The sequence below is a fragment of the Numenius arquata genome, chromosome 5, assembly GCF_964106895.1.
Source record: "Numenius arquata chromosome 5, bNumArq3.hap1.1, whole genome shotgun sequence".
Lineage (NCBI taxonomy): Eukaryota > Metazoa > Chordata > Aves > Charadriiformes > Scolopacidae > Numenius > Numenius arquata.
Window position 1 is genome coordinate 31,466,463 of NC_133580.1, and position 24,742 is coordinate 31,491,204.

At 37.8% G+C, this 24,742-nt stretch overlaps 1 protein-coding gene across 1 annotated transcript in view; it reads right to left on the reverse strand.

Moving 5' to 3' along the window:
• Nucleotides 1–24,742, reverse strand: part of BANK1 (B cell scaffold protein with ankyrin repeats 1) — a 141,355-nt gene that overhangs the window by 102,989 nt on the left and 13,624 nt on the right. Inside the window, exons 3-6 of the mRNA XM_074147787.1 lie at nt 16,317–16,465; nt 15,017–15,155; nt 12,951–13,093; nt 3,308–3,428 (exon numbers count right to left, since the gene is read on the reverse strand). Coding sequence (XP_074003888.1) covers nt 3,308–3,428; nt 12,951–13,093; nt 15,017–15,029 — 277 coding nt within the window. The 5' untranslated portion in view covers nt 15,030–15,155; nt 16,317–16,465. The remainder of the gene's footprint in view (nt 1–3,307; nt 3,429–12,950; nt 13,094–15,016; nt 15,156–16,316; nt 16,466–24,742) is intronic.

Here is a 24,742-nt window from a genome sequence, read left to right on the forward strand (position 1 = left end):
ACAGGCTTACTTACATATACCTATGTTAGTATAGAGACAGGCAATCACACATGTTTATAAGACATGGTTATATTGATATAACAGACCAGTCAGTCAGAAAAGATCACATTAAACAAGGAACTACACATAAGGCCTGCCATCAGATGCTCGAAGTCTCCAACTTAATTTGAATAAATGGAAACTGAAAGTAAACAGCCTCAGGGTCTGCAAGCAAAAAATACTCTAAATATGATCATGTATGTACACGATAGGAAACACACAGCGGGAGCTATAGTAGTATCACATACACACTTTTGTTCTTATCACCTAAAATGATGACATTGCATTTCTTATAGAGATTCTGCGTACAAAATAAAGACAAAATAAGATTGCCTTAAATTAGTAAATCTGAAATTATGCATCGAAGAGCGAACCAAACAAAGTGTTAGCTGAGAGGATTAGTCAGACATTTGTAATAGGAGCATTGAAAGTAAGATGGTATCAGAGTTGACCTTTTGCATCTTTGCCATCCATCTTGACTTTGCCAGCTTAGACACCAACCTCTCACAAGTACTGCCTTCATCATACTAAAAAGTTGCTAAACAGCTATTCTGGGGACGGGAGCAGCTCTTGAAAAATTATGTAAGCAAACACAGATCTGGTGATGTCTTGATCTAAAGCATTGTTAATATAAGCAAGCATCACACTGCGTTTTTCTTTGATTACATCACGCTTTTTTCCTATTAGATTTTATATTTAGTTTTACACTCCTAAGTCTTTAATCACTCAGCTGGACACTTTGTGAGAAGTCAAATCACGCAATTCCTTAGTTATTCAATACAATTAATCACAAGTTCTTCATTATTTCTTCACTTTGAGTTCATATTGAAAAGTCTCAAGTACAGCAATTTATCAGCTGTATCCTGATGTTCTAGCTATAAACTTAAAATCAAGGTAAAACCATACAGAGAAAGCTTTCTCTTATCTATGCCTCATGCTACAAGACTGATCTCCTGTAGTCATGCCAATGAATGGAGTCATGAAACAGTCAAAGGATAAGGTTTAAAGAGATGTAAGGGGTTTTTACTGTTTAGGTTGAAAGGAGTGCATCTTTACTTTGGAAGCATCTGGCTTCCAAGTACATCTACCTTTGGGTAGAGGTATTATTATTGAGCTAGAGTTATTACACCCAGACTGGAAAGCCAGAAGATACAGTATAGTACATTAGACACTAGATGCACAAAAAACTCACTCCAGCTTTTGGAGGAAAATTACATATTCAAAGCTTTACGAACTAAGCATTTGATATGGAATCCAACCAGAGGCTCTCTTTATTGAGTTCAATAGGCTTTGAAGCCTTTAGAAGCAAACTTTGGAAGTCGCCAGGAATCTTATAGAGTCACAGGTTGCCCCTGAGAAGTTTAACTGTATTCTGACTTATTGACATGTCTCTATTTCAACCAAGTACGTCTCAATGCAAAGTGTGCGTGTTCCCCCCGGAAACAGAAAACTGGATTTCTGGCATAAGTTAACCTATTTTGACCACTAGAGAAAAGCAGCATGTACAGAAATTATGAAGTTAGGGGTGATTCATCTGCCTGTTCAGAGATATAAGAAAAATTCATCTCAGTGCTATCAAGCTTTTCGTCTGATAGCTTCACATCCTTCCCAAAAGTATTTAATTAGTTTTCATTCTTTGGCATTTTCTCATTGGAATTAAAATGGTGCTTGGAATAAAATGCTATAAAAAAAAGCTGAAGAAGGAGATGCTAGTTCTCTATTAGACCTGATACGCCTAATGCGTGTTTGGGATGCTCTTACAGGGAGTCAGAGACGTAGGTTTACATACCCCTCAGGCAAAGGGGGAATCAGAGCCTAGGCCTCCCATTTTCTGAGCACTTCCAGCTCTGCAACCACATCTTTCTGTCATGAAGAATATAGGCATCTTTGTACTTTCCTGTTGCACCGTATATCAAAACGGTTAATTTTAAGGTCGCTACTTGGCTCAAGTTCACAAGCAGTCAACTTGCTCTTGAACCACACAGGGACTGCAGGTTGGTAAGCGTTATTCTCAATATTCAAAAATGTGCTCAGATCTAACTGGTTACTAGAGAAGCAGAAAATTTTTTGTTCATTGGAACTAACATTTCACATTGGGAACGGCTGTCTAATGTGTCCTATACATCCCCATCCTGCAGTCTTGCACAGTAAAATGTCAAGGACAGGTGCCTCACTTAACACCCTACTTGTTTGCTTCCACTAACCCAGACTCACACTTAAGCTTGTTTTTAGAATACAAGTAGAATGACGTTTAACTAGTACAGAGGGGTGAATTCCATCATCAAAGAAACCTTACTGAACAGGAAAAGAAGCACAATAGTCATCACAATAGACCTACCTTCAAAACTTGCCATATTTGGTTATAAGAAGTGTTACGTTTTAGTTGGATGTAGTGAGCTTATTTTCTCAAAACCACAGAACAGGTACATAAAACAGGACCTGGCCAATAACTCAAACACTTCTTTCTTAAGTATTTCAGAAGGGAAACACATTTTCTTGGCTTTTGTTTTTCCCAAAAAGTTTCTTAGAAAAGCTGAGGTCTAACACACATCTGAAATAACAACATAATGATGCTTTTAAAACATTTAATGGTTTGGTTTATTGCAAACCAATTTGAATCCTTAATTAGTGGTTAACAAGTTCAACCAGGATGCTCCATTTGGTACTAAACATTAGGTTTTGTTGATACACTACAGAATTGTGCAAATAGCGTGTCTACTTTATAGATAAATTATATTTTAACTCACCAAGATGACTTTTTTTTTAAATTAAAAATAATATAACTACCTTTTGGCCAGAAGTAATGGAAACTATCAAGTGCATAGGTACCAAAATGAATGAAGTTTAGTGCTGTTCTAAGTTCAAAAGCCATCCATTCTCCTTAGACGGGGAAATCTTCCCATTTTCTTTTTATGTCACCAAACTTTGAGAAAGTGAAGTTTAAATTGTATTGCAGAAGAGCATTTAGTAAAAAAATATATAATGTACAGGTATCTCCTCATGTCTTTTATTGTCCATTTTCACCATAAATATAAATTTGCTCAGCTGTAAAGCTGTCAATTTGCAGTTGATCCAAAGCTGATCAAACATCCCAACAAGTAATGATTTACAGAACTCCTTTCCCCATTTTTCCTGGTTATGTTGTCTTTATTGTGGATACTTGCATTTCACTAGTGCCTTTAAATATTTGAAGACTGTCTTATTAACATTTATAAGTAACAACCATAGCATCAGTAATAAAAATCAATGCATACGAGAAGTGACTCACTAGTTTGTTGATGGTGCTCTTCTTCACTTTGGAATGGGCTGAATTCATAAATAGGTATTTTGCTTTTCAATAGCAAAGTCAGAACATTGTCCAGCTTCTCGACAGAAGAAAATTTAAAAGCCTGTTTAAAAGAAAAAAAAAATGTGCATTTGTTGCATATGTATTTTTAACTTTATCCTCAGAGTGCTGGTGAATCAAATTATTTAAAAAGGTATTATTACCAACTCACTCTTAGTAAGAGCTGCATAAATTCTGAAAGCTACAGAAGAGATGTTCTAATATAAAAGGATCACGATAACATGATCCAATTGAAGAGAAACAGGTATTATAACTGATGAAATTCAGCCATGACTAAAAACTTCTGGATGAAGAGTAAGGACAGGAAGATTTGTGTTTATCGACTCTTGATTTAGCTATAACAATGCGGTGTAATAACCAGGAACTGTTACGACAGATGTGACGTGCCAATAAATCCAAGGACTTACTATAGCAGTAACTCAGTATGAATTTAAAGACTACATTAGCTCTCTGTTACCCAAAACATTTACATTAAGATTGTGTACTTTGCTAGGTAGGAAACAGCTTCAGTTCCATCAGCCAAGGCATAATATTGCTGAGAGAATAAGAAACTGATAGCAACCAGTTTGATTAGCTTCCTACTAAATACATAGTCAGACTATGTTTAGGTCTTTTTTAGACAAAGTTTTTTAGACAAGTTTGCCTTCCCATAGCTGAACTGTTTCTGGTCAAGACAATTCTGGGATCACTAAGAGGGAATATCTGCAGACACACTTAGCGTATAAACTCAAAAAGAAACTCTGAGACTGACATGCCAAGCAGAAAAGGACAGAGGGGTCTACTGATGAAACGTAAAGTTTAATTCTGAGGCTGTTAGAAATGAATAAGAAAAAAAAGCGTGATGCGATCAGAAAATGTTGAGTACACAGGCAGGATATAATTTCATGAGTTCTATAGAAATGACCCAGAATTTGAAGACAAGTTTGTGCACATAGGGAGCTACCAGTAATAAAATACAATTGTTTATTTTTCCCATAATTAATACTGGCCCTTGCAATATTGATTACAACACATAAAACCCATTATATTTAGTAATGTGTGACCTATTTCTTTCCATAATTCACCCTTTCTGTACCGCTACATTACACGCTCTGTATTTGTTATTCAATAATTATGAAAACTTAATTTACTCCTCAATAATCAAAGCAATAAGCATTACAAAAAGACTCCTAGAAAAAAAAAAATCTTTAAGATTTGTTCCAGAATAAAGATCTAACCCAAGTACCAGACTTACAGTTTGAATTGAGAAAGGATATGCAAAACCTTCCAGATATCTATCCAAAGAAACCTCTATTAACATGAATAACCACATGATATTTAAAAAATATTAAGAGGAATAATATTAAAATTCAGTTAGGAAATTGTACTATTCTCTCTTATTCCAAGTAGGTCTTCTTAGATATGGTATCATCATTGGTACTACTTTATTTAATAGAATTTGTGCTGGTTTTGGCTGGGGTGGAGTTAATTTTCTTTGCAGTAGCTGGTGTGCGGCTATGTTTCAGATTTGTACTGGAAACAGTGTTGGTAACACGGGGATGTTTTAGTTCTGGCTGAGCAGCGCTTACACAGAGTCATGGCCCTTTCTGCCCCTCACATCACCCCACCAGTGAGTTGGCTGGGGGTGCACAAGAACCTGGGAGGGGACACAGCCGGGACAGCTGACCCCAACTGACCAAAGGGATATTCCATACCTTGTGCCATCATGCTCAGCATATACAGCTGGGGGAAGAAAAAGGAAGGGGGGAACCTTCAGAGTTATAGCATTTATCTTCCCAAGTAACCTCTACTTGTGATGGAGCCCTGCTTTCCTGGAGATGGTTGAACACCTGCCTGCCCATGGGAAGCAGTGGATGAATTCCTTGTCTTGCTTTGCTTGTGCACAGCTTTTGCTTTACCTATTAAACTGTCTTTATCTCAACCCATGAGTTTTATCACTTTTACCCTTCTGACTCTCTCCCTCATCCCACCTGGGGGAGTGAGCAGCTGCCTGTTGGGGTTAAAGCACAAGAGTTCAATCTAGAGTAGGACAAAAATAAGCAATAACTCAAGAACTAGCTCAGATGAGTGTATACGCAGAAATTGTGCCATGAAGAAAGAGGCTTAAAACCACTGGTATTCACTGAAGCAACTGTACAGCAGAAACTCCACTATATAGAAAATAAACATATAGGTGGGCTTCTAGACAAACTAAATCTGAAGTACAGATCCACTTTAAGAAGGTGGAATGTACATCTCTGCAGAAATGAAATAAATGGATAATACCTCTGTGCGTATATTGGCATCTGCACACTGGGTAGACAACCCCACTTTGGGACAACAGAAACATTTTTAATATCCATTCCCATTTTGCTACTTATTTAGCCCTCTCTGTTCAAAACAAAAACCCCCCAAAAACATCCCAACAACACCTGCCTCTTATCATGTGTCCTGAAATGCCCAAGGAGCAATTTCAGATGGAATCCATTTCAGACTGTCTTGTGTATCAAAGCCTTAAATAAACACCCCACACTCTTTTCAGCAAACACTCAGGGTAATTTTACCTACAAAGCTCCTCTGCTTTTTGATATGAGCTGAGGCAGGAACCCTTCCATCTCCCTTTTACTGAGGCAGAACTCTGAGGGAGGAGTACCTTAGGAATGCAAAGTACCTTAAGAAGAAAGTCTTACTTTGCACTCAAACAACCAAATTTACATGGGATAAAACAATGTTTCACAGTCAGAGATGGAGCAAGTTCTTGAAATGAGAAGAGTGCACAACTTCAGGTACTGGCAGCAAAATTTCGAAGGCCATGAACAGTTGCATGGCTTAACCACACTAGGCTAGCTCAATTTTTACAAGCTGCTGAGGAGAAGTCAGACTGTCTGATCTCCCAAAGGGAACAGATTAAATTAGTTAAATTTCACGTGCATTAACAGGCCTGCCTTCCGATGACTAGCCTATCCATTTCTATGATTTTCAAGTCAGGCACAATGCACTTTTTAGAGTTATCAGTGAAATTTGCTTCAAGTTTTCCACCTCAATTTTTTTTCTCTTACTAAAAATTTGAAGGCTCAAGAAATGATTTAACAAGCTATCTTGTTAACTAAATTATAATGAGTAGCTAGCTTTGTTCTGCTACTTTGAAACAAAGAGAGAATAGGAATATCTAGTTTAGTTATTTGTAAAAAAATAAGTCTATGTTAATGTCTTTTATCTCACATACAGGAGGACCTGTTACAGTACTTATATGAAGATAATAGCAGAAATAACAGTGAAACAGAACTGGCAATAGGACCACTCCGCACTATCCAACTCCACACCAACATAAAGGTCACCTCCCCCAAAAAGGAATTCAGTTTAAATACTAAATTTTATTCTACTGTCCATTCCTGCTCCAGAACACTCACGGACTCTAAGTATGCTACATTTATGTATTTTAATATACCCTGCACAGGACTCTACAGGCCCGTGAAATCTTCCCAAGAAATCCCACCAATGCTACGTACCTAAAGTTCATGCTGAAGCTTCACCAAAGCCAGTAGAAGTAGAACCATATTTAAAAAGTTAAGCACACTGCAAGGGAACACTGAGCCAGTCAGGAGTTTGAGAAAGCCCACACTTTATCTGAATAAATATGTAAAACATGACAGAAAAGAAGCGAAGGCATCATTTTCTCCCTGTGTACTTGCAGGCACGTTCTTCTTTCCAGAAACAGCTCAAAATTAAGCTAGTGAGTTTGTAGGCAGTTCTTCCCATGCTCTCTGAAGCACAGCCAGCTGCTCCCTGCACCACCCTTCAATCTTGGTACTTCTACCTGCCCCAGAGCTCATCACCAGCAGCTTGTCCCTACTTAGTACCACCTCCCCAGGTGTAGTCACTGTCTCCATTCCCTCACCCCCTTTTCAGAGCAACGCGACACAGCTGTGAAAAACAGAGAAGCCCCAAGTGCTGACCATCAGACCTGGGCTTCCAGAAACATCCTTGGAAAAGGAAAAAACCAAGTATGTATTTTGCTCCTTCTGTGAATGAGATGACCTACATTCTTTAATAACTGCTAACAAAGCCCTGAAAATATGTGCCACTGAAACACAGCATACACAGCCAGTAAATTAACATATTTCTCACTGGCTTTAGCAGTACTAACAAGGTTACATTTACATAAAGATGAACTTCTTCAGTAGTTCCTACATATCAGACGCTACTTTGTATGCAATTCAATATAGAGATTACTTCTGCCAAAGAGAATGGGCTAAGCTTAAAAATCACTTAGGCATTTCTGACAATTTTAGCCAGTGGTAGAATAGAGAGAAATTTCATACTTAGAGGAAAAGAAAGAAACATTTTAAAATAACAGCTGCTGACGTGGCTTAGAAGATTGAAATATTAAAAACAGTTTCAAAGGAAGTATCTCTGGGGATCAGGTAAAGGCACATACATAATATCACCACATAAGTCATATAGCTATTTCTTACAAGTTTTCACAGAAAAGGCTGCAGTTTATTTTCATTCTTCTTTTTCAATATACACCATAACTGGAATCCTGTTTGATGGCTACGATAAAAACATCCTTTAAGATAGCAAGTCTCTCAGAATCATAGGAGTATTATTCACCCAAAGTTTGTCATAAAGACTTCCTGAACCTCTCTAGATATTCTAAGTCACTCAAGCTAACATGAACCTAGGAATTTCAGTAATAAGGATGTGACCTTAGCTTCAATTTTTTTTAAACCTAAGAAATCTGCACCAAGAAACCACAACACTAAATAATCAATCAATAGTTGGATTTGGTAGAACGTCTGAAAGAAAAATACAGCATGTAAATCCAGCAGAATGCTGAAATGAGAAGCTGACGAAAAGTAAAAAATGAAATATGAAGTTTAATTATGAATTATAAATGAATTATAGACCAGGTTACTGTAAGAACACAAAGTCCCTAAGAGAGTTTCTTTAATGCAGAATTATATGAAAGTGAGAGAATAAAAAAAAATTCATGGCCTTTAGCCAACACTCACTCTCATATATTCTGATAGCAAGTTCATTCGGCATTGTGATTCAGTTAGTGTGATCCCAATTCTTCCTACTTTACTATAAAATTTCAGGTTTTTTTCTTTTGAAACTTATGCAAAAAACTTTTTTCATTCTTTACTCTATTTATTTCCTTACATTTAAAATATTTATTTGGCTGCTTAAGATTGCTTTGTTTGATTTTCCAAGTGACAGAGGAGCCAACAAGAAGAGGTGCCTTGCTGGACCTTGTTCTCACCAACAAGGAGGGGAATGTGAAGCTCAAGGGCAGCCTTGGCTGCAGTGACCATGAGATGGTGGAGTTCCAGATCCCTAGGGTAGTGAGGAGGGAGCACAGTAAGCTCCTTACTCTGGACTTCAGGAGAGCAGACTTTGGCGTCTTCAGGGATCTGCTCGGCTAAGTAACGTGGGCGAAAGCCCTGGAGGAAAGAGGGGCCCAAGAAAGCTGGTTAGTATTCAAGGATCACCTCCTCCAAGCTTAGGTGCAATGCATCCCAATGAAGAGGAAGTCAGGCAAAAAAGCCAGGAGGCTCCTGGAAAAACTCAAAGAGAAAAAGGAAGTCTACAACGGCTAGAAGCAAGGCCAGGTAACCTGGGAGGAATACAGAGAAACTGCTCAAGCAGCCAGGGATCAGGTTAGGAAAGCTGAAGTCCCATAGAGAGTTAAATCTGGCCAGGGACGTCAAGGGCAACAAGAAAAGCTTCTACAGGTATGTCAGTAATAAAAGGAAGACTTGGGAAACTGTGGGCCCTGTTTGGAAGGAAACAGCAGACCCGGTCACCCGGGATATGGAGAAGGCCTCAGTCTTCACCACTAAGTGCTCTAGCCATACCGCCCAAGTTGCAGAAGGCAAAGGCAGGGACTGGGAGGCTGAAGAACTGCCCACTGTAGGAGAAGACCGGATTCGAGACCATCTAAGGAATCTGAAGGTGCACAAGTCTGTGGGATCTGTTGAGATTAATCTGCGGGTCCTGAAGGAACTAGTGGATGAAGTTGCCAAGCCACTATCCATCATATTTGAGAAGTCGTGGCAGTCCAGTGAAGTTCCCACTAACTGGAAAAGGGGAAACATAACCTCCATTTTCAAAAAGGGAAAAAAGGAAGACCCGGGGAACTACAGGCCGGTCAGTCTCACCTCTGTGCCCAGCAAGATCATGGAGCAGATCCTCCTGGAAACTATGCCAAGGCACATGGAAAATAAGGAGGTGATTGATGACAGCCAACATGGCTTCACTAAGGGCAAATTGTGCCTGCCAAATTTGGTGGCCTTCTACAATGGGGTTACAGTGTTGGTAGATAAGGGAAGAGCAACTGATGTCATCTACTTGGACTTGTGCAAAGCATGTGATGCTGTCCTACACAACATCCTTGTCTATAAATTGCAGAGACATGGATTTGACAGACGGATGAGGAAATGGATGGATGGTCACACTCAAAAAGTTGCGGTCAATGGCTCGATGTCCGAGTGGTGACCAATGACAAGTGGCACTCCTTAGGGGTCAGTACTGGGACCAGTGCTATTTAACAGCTTTGTCAGTGACATGGACAGTGGGATCAAGTGCACCCTCAGCCAGTTTGCGATCAACATGTTGGAGGGAAGGGATTCCATCCAGACTTCCCTGACAGGCTTGAGAGGTGGGCCTGTGCAAACCTCATGAGGTTCAACAAGGCTTGAGATTGTTCAGCCTGGAGAAGAGAAGGCTCTGGAGAGACTTTATAGCAGCCTTCCAGTACCTTAAAGGGGGCCTACAGGAAAGAGGGGGAGGGACTCTTTATCAGGGATTGTAGTGACAGGACTAAGTGTAATAGTTTAAAACTGAAAGTGGGTAAATTTAGATTAGGTATAAGGAAGAAATTTTTCACTATGAGGGTGGTGATACATTGGAACAGGTTGCCCAGAGAAGTTGTGGATGCCCCATCCTTGGAAGTGTTCAAGGCCAGGCTGGATGGGGCTTTGAGCAACCTGGTCTAGTGGGAGGTGTCCCTGTCCATGGCAGGGGGGTTGGAACTAGATGATCTTTAAGCTCCCTTCCAACTGTAATTATTCTATGATACTAAAATGTCCTGCTAATGTTGGTAAATGCTTTTTAAATTCAGACAAATTTGTAACATAGAAAATTAAAATCCATCGGATGTGGCAAAGAGTTTCATCCAAAAACATGTTTCGTAAAAATCTTAGAATACATTTAATCTAAAATATGGCTAATGTTAAACTTTAATTCCTCTCTAAAAAGAGGAATTCATAAGTGCAGCAGTACCACACTTTGCTGGTCTCCCTCTAAGATATATGAACTGACCTTACCATCAGTAGAAGACATCCGTAGCTGTAAGCCCATATGTTGGGTTTTGTTTATCTGTTTGGCCTCATTGGGGCACAAAACAGAGAAGAGGACAATAATCTCAATGATGATAGCATCTCAAAGTAGCTGCAAGGGTTGGCAACACAATATACAATACAATGAAAGCATTTTACCAAAGCATTGTGTCTTTGGTATGCATTACTGTAGCAATTTGCTTTCATCACAGAATTTTAATAAGGAGACACTTCTCAGATTGCAAGCATTTGTGAAAATCTTGAACTTCTCTTTGAACCACAGAGTGATATTGCTTTGATCAATAATTGCTGTAAGCTTTTCTATTTTATTTTAATTTTGTTTTCCATTGTGTTTGATTGTTACTTTGCATAGATAAACCACTGTTGCCCCAGGATACTTTTGCAAATAAGCTGATAGTCTCAAAGGTTTTAATTATCCTGGTTAAATAAAAGTTATTACTACTCCTGCTACTTGATGGGAATTCTAATTAGTATCAAGTCTATCTTGCTCTTCCTTGTATGAACATATTTTTAAATATTAAGTTAAATCATGTTCTGTAAATTGCATCTTTACGATATACCTTATTGCCATTAAGTCAGTTTTACATGAGAGTTTACAGTATTTTAAGTTTGTGGAACTAGTTTAACTACCTAGCTAGTTAGCGTACCTCACTCCGTGACCCAGCAGGTACCATTAAGTATGATGACAAATCTTCCAACACGTATATGCACTTACAAAAGAATTACCATTAGTATACTTTCCCACAGAGCAGCCATAATATTGTGTGGATTGCAAGACTGACCTGATTATAAAACTTTTCTCGGCATTAATTTTTCAGTTGCCAAAACAATAAAATTAAGAGCAGACAAACAGTGTCTCCTCATTTCAACCCTTGCTTATTATCCAGATGAATAAAGGTGAGGAAATTGTTAAACATACTTGATAGTCATAACGCTAAAGCTGTATTTCCTGGTGTGCACTACTGCTCTGCACAGAATTATTTTTTCCTTTGAATATAATTTGAATTGCATGTATCTTACTAAGTGTTACTCATGGTTAAATGAAGGGTCAGACTCCTAAATAACACAAATAATTCTCCAGCACAAATACCAGGTCTGTTGTAGGTATCCAGGTTACATTGTTAATTATAACTTTTTAAATCATTATGATACACTTCTTATGCATAAAATTTAAATGGAACCTGTTAGAAGCTTACTTCAATGTCCTTCAAAATACAGGCTAAAGAATGATGGATGCTATAAGGATTTTATTTTTCTTGTGCAACAGCATGTTGTCTTAGAACAGAAGTGACTAGTACTTGGAAGGAATCTACTCCCATCCTTAATAGAACACTAATAATGCAATACATCATTTTTTATTAATCCTTTCATTATGAGTGTAATGCCTTAGGTGGTAGATAAGGTAGATTTGTCACAGGAAAATGAGACTGTCTGCACTGGAAACACAGACTATTATTTTTGTTCTGGCTTTGGAATTACAATATAGACATCGTGACAAGTCTGCTTGGGCTACCCACCATTCAACAAATGATACTTGAGATTCTGTCCTTTCTTAATAGATGCTTTCTTTTCTTATTATTTTGTATGTGCCATTGGCAAAGGACATGCTGCAGAGCACTGCAGCCTGCTGTGCTGATTTGAAACCCAGCTCAAAACCTGAATTCTTCTAAATATATGCAAAGAATCTGCATGGCAACCAGCAAACCACATGCATGATAAGCATCTGTAAATGGACTCTATACGAATAGCAACCTACTGTCTTCCATAGGAGCTATGCCAGAAAAATCCCGTTTGCTGGTGAATGAATAATAATCCTCCAAATACAATGTGATTTAGGATTACTTGCTTCTGTTGGTTTTAAAACATACTAAAAAGAACACTTTCAATGGACAGGCACATCGCTACTGTTCATTATTATTTTCATCCTCTGTAACGCAGGATGTTGTTCATTGGGCATACACAGCACAAATGATGTTTATATCACTCTCTTAACAAAAACATATAAAAAAGAGACAGTTTGTTTTCACTTGCCTGACTCACTTACAATTAGACATCTCAAAGACAGGCCTCTGTAATCCTGAGCCTGTTATTGAGCCATTACTCACTACTGTGCAATCAAAAGAAGTCTTTACAGCACAGTGTATTACCTCTTAGGCCATATTGGCACTTACATTCTTTTTTTTTTTTTTTTTTTTTAATTAAAAATGCAGAATTCAACTTACCTGACAAGTGAAAGATATTGGGTCAGCCACTTTCTTAAAAATGTGCTCAATCTCCTCTACTGCAGTATAGTACTCGATCTGTGCTGTGGTCTTAATGACTCCCCCACAGTAGACATTTACATATACAGGGCCAGCAGGAAAATCTTATAAAACACAAATCAGAACAGTAGCTGAAAATATTTTACAATCCCAAAGCAGAGGTTTCAGGGAGTGAGTAAAAGAACAGGAAAATATCACAGAAAATGGATAAAGTCGATGAACTACATTTGCATTTCACAGATGATTCAGTGTAGTCAGTTTTTTATTCAGGTCTTTCAGTCTAACATTAAAAAGCTGACAAAAGAAAATACATTATCTGTGAATCTGTATAAAACAAAGCTATTGTATTGCTTCACATTAGAAAGGAGATGAAAACAGTATGCTTCAAATTTCCAATTTCCCTTTGATAGACTGATGACCTATAATCAGCTCCCTTACGCCTACAAATTAAGGAAAAGTTCATTTATTACAAATAGTGGAATTGCTATTCATCTTTTGAAACATTTTTCTTAAATGCAGGCAAGGTTCTCAAAATTGGATTTGAACTAGGCTGGAGAAATTGCAGTATAATTACTTCCATTCCAGTTGTTTAGCTAGTAAAAGCAAAGGAAAGAGGCATTTGTACAGTCTGTTACTTAAGTATGATTTGCTCTGTGTATGCAGCATGAGCCCTCTTTATGAGCACATTTTATAACTCATTAGTATTCATTGTGCCAGGCATCCTGCTGTACCATACCAGCACTAGCACTGTTTTCTTAAAATTCTAACTCTCCCCACAAAAGAGCGATAAAAATGGGCAACTCTGAAAATGGAGAAGAGAAATAGGGCCAGAAGAAAAAAAATTTTTTTAAAAAAGGGTACTCCCAAACTTCCAACTTTTCCTGGTTTTAAAACAGAAAAAAAGCCTACAGAGAGAAGCATTAAATGCAAATGACACAAGAAACAAAATTAAACTTGTGCTGCAGCGGTCTACCAAATTTTTCATAATATTTCATTTACTGTTCATATTTTATTTCTTCATTCACTATAGAAACCTTCCTGTGATAAACAATGTTTCCACAGAGTAATTCTGGAAGAATCTTTTAAGATCTGTGAATGAGGATTTGAGATTTTCCTCTCTGAAAGCCAGTTACAGACAAAAGTTTCCTGTTGGTCATATACTTCCCAACCAGGTCTCTAAAAGCAAACTCTCTGCACCATCACAGTAATAAAGAACTCTCAGGCCATATGTGGCGATTGTCTCAGGACAGTGTTCAGAATGACAACCAGGACACAGAATTACCCAAACGTAGCTCCAAGAAGCCACTGTTGAAAACTGTAGCCTATATATTCTTCCTATCTAATTTTGTATTGCAATGGGTTTAGAATAAAATATTCTATAAGTTCCTTTGGGAATTCACAGCATGCAGTGGAAGAGCAAGCTACACTCTGAATACTTAGGTGAAAGTTTTCTTAATTTTTAACTCGCATCAAGTGAGTGGGGATAGGTGCGGCCCTTAAATCTGCACAGATCTCCTAAGAAAAACTGTTGTTAACTAGTCGAAACTGTTGGCTACTAGTTATGGACAGACCAGCTGAAAAAAAATCATTAGAAACCAGCAAAGCTTAGCAATACAGAGAAATGGCATGGACATGAACTGAGAAAAAAAACCATTTCCTGTATCAGTAAGAATTATAGAGAGCAATATAACTAAATCTACTGCATTAAATATAAAATGAAACATTTTAGTAATAGAGTAATAAGAAAAGAATATTAGCTTTGCATTTTATGGCAGTGATTTTGAAGAATGTTAATCTGTGACTAATCAATGACATTTTAAGACTGCCACCTGCCATCTAACCACACAAAACCAATTTAATAGAACCTAGTTTCCCATAAATCAGAAGGCCTTGCTTCTTTGCATTATGTTCTGTGTGCAAAACCCATGTACAGGAAACACCTACAAAATAGTGAGAAGTGAAACTACTTATCAGAAAAAGTGAAGGGATTCCAAATTTTCTGTTTACTTAAAGAATGAATTTCTTACCTAAGGCTTTCATGTACTTGACCTTGTTATTCCAGGAGGCTGGCTGTGTCCTAATTCGTTGATTATCTGCTATGAATTCAATTTCTACAGTTTCATCATCTATTTCATCTTTCAACAAAATGAATATTTCACCAGGGTTCTATAAAATTAAAATATGTTCCCATTAGTCCTTTGGAAAATTACACTGAAAGTATAAAATGCAAATGAAAACATAAGTTGGAAGGAAAGTTCCTTTACCAACAGCTTCATACAAAAAAAATAATCATAATACCAAAACATGATGCCATCTCAGTATTATCCTTTGGTATTTTACTGACATGAATGACTCAATTAATGCAGTATTTTAAATTCAGCTTAGCTAACAATATTTTAAAATGGTATTTTAAATGCATAAGTAGGTGAATTATTACACTTTCTAAGACCATTCTACTTTATAGTCTGGAAGAATGACATGTAGCCTAATAAGAAGAACCTAAAATACTTTAGGCTCACTTAAACTCTTATAGTGAACTGACAGTAAAGTAAGCCAGAAGCCGCAGGTAATATGAGACAATACCCCTCTACTGCCTTCTGAACCAGAGGGAATGTTACTCCCTTAGAACTGTACCGATCTCAACAAGGAAATAATGTGTGTAAGTCATCTTTGAAAGACAGCAAGCAAAATATGTGACATTCCATGTACACTGCAACCTCCATACCTGACCGTGGCCACTTAGTTATACAAAGGAATGCAGTGCTGGATATTGTACTTTCTCTATTTACATTTTCACATATTTTCTCACAGCAAGTCTGATTAAAACAAACACATACGAACATTTTTGTCCATCAGATATGCATACATGTACAAATACTTCTGATTTAATTTAGAATCAGACAAGGTATACTCTCACATAAGCACTTGTGTAACTCATTTAGTATGGGCACATATGCATGTACCCATATATCCATCATGGATTCTTGCTAAGACATGCCATATCTCTCAAGAAGGGCCTGACTACGTGCTCCCTCTAAACTACAGGGTCCACATAACAGTAATATCTCTGCCCAAACTGTCAAATAATTCTAACAGAGATAAAATTCCTCAGAGGCTGTTGCAAAACTACTCTATTTGCAAATCCTTTGGCTGCAGCGTGGATGTGACACAAAGGCAAAATAAATCCCATTGCAGTCTCCACGCACTCTCATTTTGGCCCCTCATCTGCTATTTGTTTTCAAAACTATTATAGTGTGAATGAGATTGCAGCAGGAAGAGAAGAACATTGACTGTTATCCCAAAGATTTTAGCATCCAAAAACCTTACCTCACACGATATTCTTCCAGGAAGCACCAATATTGACTGCTTGTTAGTTTCTACTGTTTCAGAAAGTACCTCTGTTTTAAAACTGAGGTCTGTTTTTTCCGATGCTCTCCTGACATCTGCCAAGTTAATGTCAGAGCTAGTCTGGTGATCTGGAATAAATAATGTGGAATAAGGACATTGTTAATAATCCCAGATCAACAAAACATGGTAATGATGTGGTTTCCAACATAATAGAGACTCATACATTTGGAGGCACATTAAGATCACTGCATGAAAGTCTGGCAAAGTTCCTTTCATTTCAATGCGGTGAGGTTTCCCCCTTTGATAAAGAGCTTGCCTCTGAAGTTCTGATCCTGCAGTCTTTATAAGAACTAACCTTGCTCATATGCTTCCTCTTACTAAAGTCAAAAGGGACACAGCCTTTACACCAAAGTCCTTGTGACCGATGAGGTCACAGAGATCAGCCAGTCTCAGAAGAACAAAATCTCATACGTTGGAATAAACCGGGATTTTTAGCACTCTTGCTTTCCCTATATGTAAACAAGGATACACTACGTGTTTGCAACATCAGCCCATTTGTCTACAGGGAGGATTTGTATGAGGGCAGTGATACCTGTGACCAGGTAACTATGACAGTAGACACAGATTCCATAGTCTTTGCCCTCCTTCATGGACAAAACGACAAACTCAAGGCATACATTTTTTTTTAATGTGTGGGATATTGTGGATTTGGAAATGCTGCCCCAGTCACACAGAGAGCTTGCAACCAGTTTCTTTTCTGTTTTGCTGTACCAGTAAAAGCCCAAGAGCCATAGAGAATCCTTCACCAAATCGCAGAATTTTAATGAGGAAATATAGAAGAACTGACAACCGCACCCGCAGAGCTCTGACTAAGCCTGTGTTTTAGAAAAGCTATTCTTCACACCTGCTACTTCTCAGCTGTATCATTACTACTCCTTTCCAGACACTCTATTACACTGTACAAAACGCTCTTGCCACCCATCTCAGAGGACTGCAGCAGCTCTTCATCACGCTGGATTACCCAGCATATTGCAGTCACCTAGTTAGATTAATGGTATCATTCCAAGCAGCTCAGAGTTAAAAAATCTTGACTGGCTGGTGAGAAAAATATCCTGAGAGACATCAACAGTATCTTGTATTACTGTAAATTATGGAACACTCACAGTCAATTACATTCAAGGACACAAATAACTTTTCAGGCACATCTTTTCCTCTTAAATGGATGTAGAATATTAATATAAATTAGTGATGGGCAGAATACAGAACAGTAGCAATTTGGCTTTGCGCAAACAAGTATCACAGCCATTTTGGTTTTTTTTTTTTTCCAAAAGTGCCCAAGTCACTAAGGTACACAAACAACACAGTGCTCCTAAGTGGCACAGAATTCTTTCCATTCAGCATCGGTTTTGGTAATGTACAATTAGTTTTCCCCACTTCTTTCTTGCCTTTATTTCCCCCATATGTACCAGTTTGATACAAAATGTTCTCTTTCCTTACCAACCTTGCCTTGCTTAAGAAGGCACAGTTTTTAATAAACGTCTATAATAAATGTGCCTGCTAAGTGAAGTTATGCCAGGGAATGTAGTACAGAAACTTGAGTATGCTGTGTCTGATGCAGTTTTCTTTTTTTTTTTTTAACCCCAGAGATGTGCTTTGATTGTTAGAGAGATGCTAGAAAAAGGTTAAAAAAAAAAAAAGTAAAAAAAAAAAAGTATCATTTATCCATGTTTTGTTGAGGAAGCTAAAGGTTCTTTGAACATCTAAGGTGGGTGGGTTCAGTGCTCATCAGCAGCTAGTAAAACCTCCCCAGCCTACTCCTGCTTACATTCTCATGCTTTTAAGGTAAACTAATTCTGAATTCAAGCTGTGAATTGAGTGTAGATTGGTAAAATTACACGGAACCTACGTGTAGACATACTTTACTGAATTGAAGTGGTTTTAATTCCATTTGCTGTAATTTATTTTGGAAGTTAAATAGGCTATACTGAACAAAGGCTATTTTGATTCTGAATGAGAATCCACCCACAGTTCAATGCAGTTTAACTAATCCAGCTCAAAATGTAAGTACATTAATTTACCTGATTATCACTGTGAAAACTAGACATTATTTAGCATCACCCTTCAGGAAAAGGAAGGCCTGAACCCTTGCTGAGAAAAAGAGTCAGGATACTGTATGCACACACCATGTACTTTGGGAATATTATGTGTTCGTATTTTAAGTCACTCATAAATCTTACACTGAAGCACACAGAATTTACTTCAGAAGACAACTCATCTGACATGCATGCTTCTGAAATTTTTTCTGCCACTTTAGGCGAAGGAGTCTAGCAAAGACAAGAAACATTTCATTATCAGATTGACAAAATGGAAGGACTGAATAACAAATCCAGTAGGCACAGGATTCTCAGATGTCAGCTTTCTGTCAGAGATCATTCCTCAAGGATCATATGGATGCATTCCAATCTATGTGAAGTTCACGACAGCTTTATTTCTACAGTCCGCACTCTGCTTATCTAAGATGACAGTAGTTACTTCCATTTTTTAATGTCCACAGTAATTGAACTACTGAGAAGGTCAATGCTAGTGCTAACAAGTTGGTTTAAATTAGGATAATGTTTTCTTCCCACATTAATTGCATTTTAATATTTTTATTATGCCTAGTGACATATGACTACAATATCAGGACTTCTACCTAGTCAGTATGGGGATTGCACAGCCCTAGAGTTTAGACAAATTATTAAGAAATGTGGCTCTTACATCACAGATTCAGATATTTAAGAGAATAAGGGATTTACTTGCTGGCTGTGACAGCAGTTAGCAATTTCTTAGCTAAAAACCAACCATCAAGCAAGACCTCTTTCGCTATCAGGCCTACCTGACAATCAATGAAAACCATGTACAGCAGTCCAAGAATAACAGGGATCTATATTATCACTACTACGTATTCAATAACCAAACTCCAGAGACTCCATCTCCAGCACTCAGGTTCCTACCAGCAGTTGCACACTATCTGTCCTAAAATGTGCAACATGAAACAATCACGTGAAGTGTAATCTGGAATTGCTGAACAAGCAATCCACCAGAGATTAAGCAAACCTTGGCTTGGCATTAGCTAAAACAATGTAGTTCATAAGGATTTAAAACTACAGTAATGAGATTCTAGTAACACAAATAAAGCAATGTATAGATAATATTTGTTTAACGTGGGCAGAAGGTGTTGTCTGATGTACAGGTCTTTTGAACATCTTCACTGGGAACCCTCTTTACAGTCTTGCTTTTAACCCAAAAGCAATGGCTAGGGAGCTCCCCCAGTTGCTAAGGCTTTCAGAAAAATTACCATTTAACAAGAATTTATAACTGCAAGTGAAGATTAGCTTAAAAGAAACATAAAAGAACATCATTATAATGCTGGAATATCTAAGAGAGAGGTTTTATTGAAGGGTATTTGTTGCTTGGTGAATGTGTTCTTATAACATTCTTTATAATGCTGACCTATCTGTGAGGTTCTCAAAATGTAGCAGCAACGATTAAAATAATGGATGAATAAAACCAGACCCTTTCTTGTAGGATAGAAGTATAAGAAACTATTAACTATATCTAATGATGCTTAGACAGCACTATGAGTTAGAAGCTAAAAAGAAAGTAAATCTATGATAATCTTCCCTTGAGTATTCAGTGCAGTCCTACTGGGAATTCTTATCTATTATAGAGGGTAATGTGCCATTTCCATCAGGTTACTTTTGTTGGCTTACTTTTGACAAATATCTACTGCTGAGGGTCACATTGAAAGGACTGATTTTAAATTTAAGTTGGTATTTAAATAATAAAATATTGCACACATTTAGTGTAACAGTTATCCACTTAATTGGGCACAGTGCTGATGTTTTCAATTTTCCTTCAATATTCTCTCTCTTAATTCATGTAACTTCAATACATCAATTGAGTATATTTTACACAAAACCTTTTGGAATGCATTATTGCTTTCAATTTAACATTTTAAACTGAATTCATGAAATGACTTTGAAATTGCATTCCTTCACATACACTAATGAAGTATGTCTAGTCTCTTGTGGATTCAATAATTAATGCCTCACTGTGGCTTCTAAACAACTTTCATGCCACATCCAACCTCCTCCTCCCACCCCCAAATTCTAACTTTTCAAATACACTCCGTAGCTATCCTTATTGCAGTCTACATGAGGATTATAGATTGTCTCTGGCTTTGATTACTTGGTGTTTGCTACATGTTTTGAGTCAACAATGTATGTGACAGATTTGGGGTATTAAAAATAGCAGAAAACATAAACTGATGAAAGATTTATGTGTTTTCTAAGGCTATCCATGGAATAGATCTCACAGCCCAAATTTAGTCGGTTTTACAAAAGGAAAATGCCTGTTAGGTTTACAAATTTCAGTTCTTCCTCAAGTCTTACTAAAGCAATGCTAGCTGAAGAACCGAAACTGCATTATAGAAACCATCCTCATTTATCCCTAGATCACACAACATATAAGAGGATGAGAAATATGGGCAAATCAGGTTAGGCAGATGACAAGGAATGGAAAGGTAATTAAGTACATGTGACCAACTTGCCACGTGAAATAAAAAGACACGCTATTCCAGTGTCAAAGATTAAAGTAAAGAGGATTACAGAGGATTTCGGTGCAGGAGTCATCCCATGCAATATGACAGGACCACCTCCCAGCACAATGTGAGGTAAAGGCAGAGGTTCTGTGTCAGGACCACTAGATTCTGTGAGGTATAACTGAAAAGGTGCTCATATATAAATGACTTCCTTGCAATTCAAAAGCTTGGAGTCAAACATACGTGTGAGTGCTCTGCAGAAACGTGGATCAAAGTACAGCTGCACAGAAAAAAAACAAAATAACCTTCTATAACATGGAAAAAAAAAATCAGGAAAAAAGACTTATGCACATCATACTCTTCCGGGAATCTACCATAAGTTTATCATAGACATTTATGAATATTAATCCTCTTAAAGTATGGGTATTTGTAAATGCTGTATGAACTCAGCAGAGAGTGCAGCAGAGTGGGATTGAAAGGCAGCTTCTAACTGCATAAATTGCTCTACAAATGACCTGAGAAAGGCAGGGAGAAACACGAAGGCAGAAAGCATCCACCACACTGGGCTTCATTCAATGAGCCTGTTTTACTCAGCATGAACATGGGATCTATTCGTTTTTACTATAAGCTCTTTCTAAGATGTGATTTCAAAGCAAATCCACTTTTCTGCTTTACTGAAAAGTTTTCTTTTACTGATGGTGAAAGAAGGCTTAGGAATGGCAAGGTTTCTAAAAACTCACAGAATATTATTAAATACATACTCAAACATATAAACATCTGACTTAAATCTTAATTTCTTTCATTTGTTTTCTATCATGTATAAATTCCAGACCAAGGTAAACATATTCATTATTGAACAAGCTTTAAATAATGTTTCTCTCTATGCTGAATCATCTATCTTTTGCAAATACATTGACAGTTATCTTTGTTTTTCACAAAAGCATTCTCAGTCCCAGTTTCTCCTGCATGGTTGAGTTCTTCTGTCAAAAACAGTACCTTTCTGCGAGTTGGCCTATTTTGCCCATGTCTCCAAAATGTTTCTATTACTTTATTTATGGTGAACAATTTTTCTTGCAAATAAGCATCAAACTGACAGTTCCTTTAAAAGATATGAAGAACAGTTTTTCCTTTTCTGAATATTTGGAGGCGGTATTTATGTCATCTTAGCAACTGATGCTGCTGCAATTTTCATACATGCCTATTTCTCTCCCATAACAAAGCAATCCCTGGACCCCCCTTCCCCATCTATTGTTTTATGTATTACTATATACGCGTAGGCAAAGACTGATTTGATTGTGAAGGCGTATAGCTACCTCTTCTTGTGTTATCAGGTGGTTTTTTTACACAACAGTTTACCACTCAGATGTAATTGTAGCCTAATGGAGTCATATAAAAGTCTTATTACATATAGCCATATTGGATCTGATAGTAAAACCAAGAAATTCTCCCTTCAAATAGCCCCAGAACAGCAAAAAAAAAAAAAAAAAAAGCAATATGCCAATTTATCAATAATCTTTAAGAAATAATTTGCATGAAACTGTAGGTGTTTCTTTATATATATACTTTCATATGACTTTAACTGTATATTCAGAGGCAATCTAAGGCTACAAAAACTAACCAGTTCCTAACTGGTCTATGGCTTGGAAGAAAGATTTAACTTAAGCTGAGCAATCAGTGCTTTGGTTAGGATGCATACATTTAGATCAGAGGCTTTTTGGGACTAAGTTTATCTTTTACTATATATCAATTAATGTTATTACTGCAATCAAACCTATGATTTTCAGCTACACCAGGAGCACTAATAACATGACCACTCTCTTGAGCTCTAGACAGTTAGTAACTGTCCCAAAGACTTTCTAAACTATTAGGCACACTGATTAGTTTGGAAATAATAACTACCTGCCTGGGGTCATTTAGGCGCTGAGCAGAACTGTTGATGGAGCCCTAGCCTGTTTTTTCCAGTTTCTACATTCTGCATACTTTCACCCTGCCTCTTCTCCAGGGAACAGCAAATTGAAGTCCGGCCCTCTGTGTGCAACAGCAGCTCTCAGTTATTAAAGCCTAATGTTTTATTAAAGAGTCCATCTATCCACTTCAAAGTTACTGGAGTTCTACCACAGTAAGAACATTTTGGCATTTTTGTTCCTTTTCTCTGTGGTATCACACACATATATCTCACCTCTGTTTCAGTGCAGGATTATACAGCACCAAACATTGCCCAAAATCTGAGGTGTGCTGCTACGAGAGCAGCGACAGGTTATCCTCCTGCTGCTGACTCAAATTACCACTGAAGACAAAAGGCCTGATAGCAGGTTGTGAGCAGACCTCCAAAACTTGTTTGCCTGATAAAATGGTCCTGCAACTTCCATATTATTCCAAAGGGGCTAGCTGCAGCTGCCTAGTGGCTCTATTATCTCTGAACTCCAATTCAAGCCTCTTATAACTGGTCTGGCACAAATTGCACACTGTGCTTGGACAGAGAAGTGGCACGTGGCTACATTCTGAATTACAAAGATACAAAAGAACACAGCTAGAGGCGAGCATTTTAGAATCAAGTCATACTTCAGGGAAGCACACCTGGCAGGCAGGCCAAAACCTCAGATTTCAGGCCAAATAAGGGTTTACGTTTTTATAGATACCACCCTCAAGGAACTACTAGTGTGCAGACATATCTTCCCCTCTTGACCAAGTCTGAAGCTATTCTCTTGATGAAGCATATTCTTTACAGTTCAAAAAATCACACAGCTGTAAGGTCATTAAGTTTAACATAACTGAAAAGTCCTTTAGCGACTGCATTGGGAGAGGCAGGGGGAGAGCTGCTGGTAGTTGGTATTCTCAGCCTTTGCCCTACTCAAAGTACAGGAAACATATCATTAATAGCATCCAAATGTTTACTTACACAAGACAATATACTCCACGTTACAGCATCCCTTTAATCAATCTGGTAACAGAAGCTAGCTCAGACTGCAGCAGCTCATTTACCAAATAGCCTATCTTAGTCTGAGCGTGACAGCAGAGCTCCAATACACGTACAGGGCTCTTATCGACGCCTGGATGAAATTCATGATGCTGTTCTTGATCTGTACAGCTCTAAATTACATGGGACTTCTCTATCTAAGAGACCACATGTCTCCCCGTGCCATGCTGTCACCGCCGCTGTCAGCAGAAAGGCTCACGCCAGACACATTTGGTATTAAAGAAAGGGAAAAAAAAAAAAGTGAGTTGTCAGCAAGACTGACTCACTGGGGGACAGGCTGCTTTGCAATTTACTCCCACTTTAGGTTTGAAATAGCTAAAATCTACTGACCCTTAAAGGAGGCTAAAAGGTACACTGCTTTTTCAGGAACACAATCAACAGCGATATTTTTAGACACATCTGCAAACCATGCTTGCTTTCTAATTCCTGATTACTTTCATATTCATAACCCTAACAAAAGGAAAATAATCTGAGGTCTTTATCTTTTAAGACACTGTCCTTTAATCCAACACCTAGACCCCAAAATAGGCACATTTTACTAAAACAGGATTTCAGATAGCATTATAAGTAAAGAAGAGCAGAGCAGAGGCATTCTGATGGCTCTTTTTTTATCTCCAGAAGGGATGCCACCTATTTTGTTACAGTGCTAGCCTTTCTTCAGGTTAGTTTGGTAAAGGATACAGGTAACATAGTATGCACAAATGTGTTAGTTTGACAAGACCTCTAAGCAGGACCAAAAGATGTCTGCTGTTAATAGGCAGACAGCTATTGCACTTTAAAATCATCTTTTTGTGCTCCGCTTGCCCGTTTCTGGTTCAGTTCATTAGTGCTAGGATACCAGTCTTA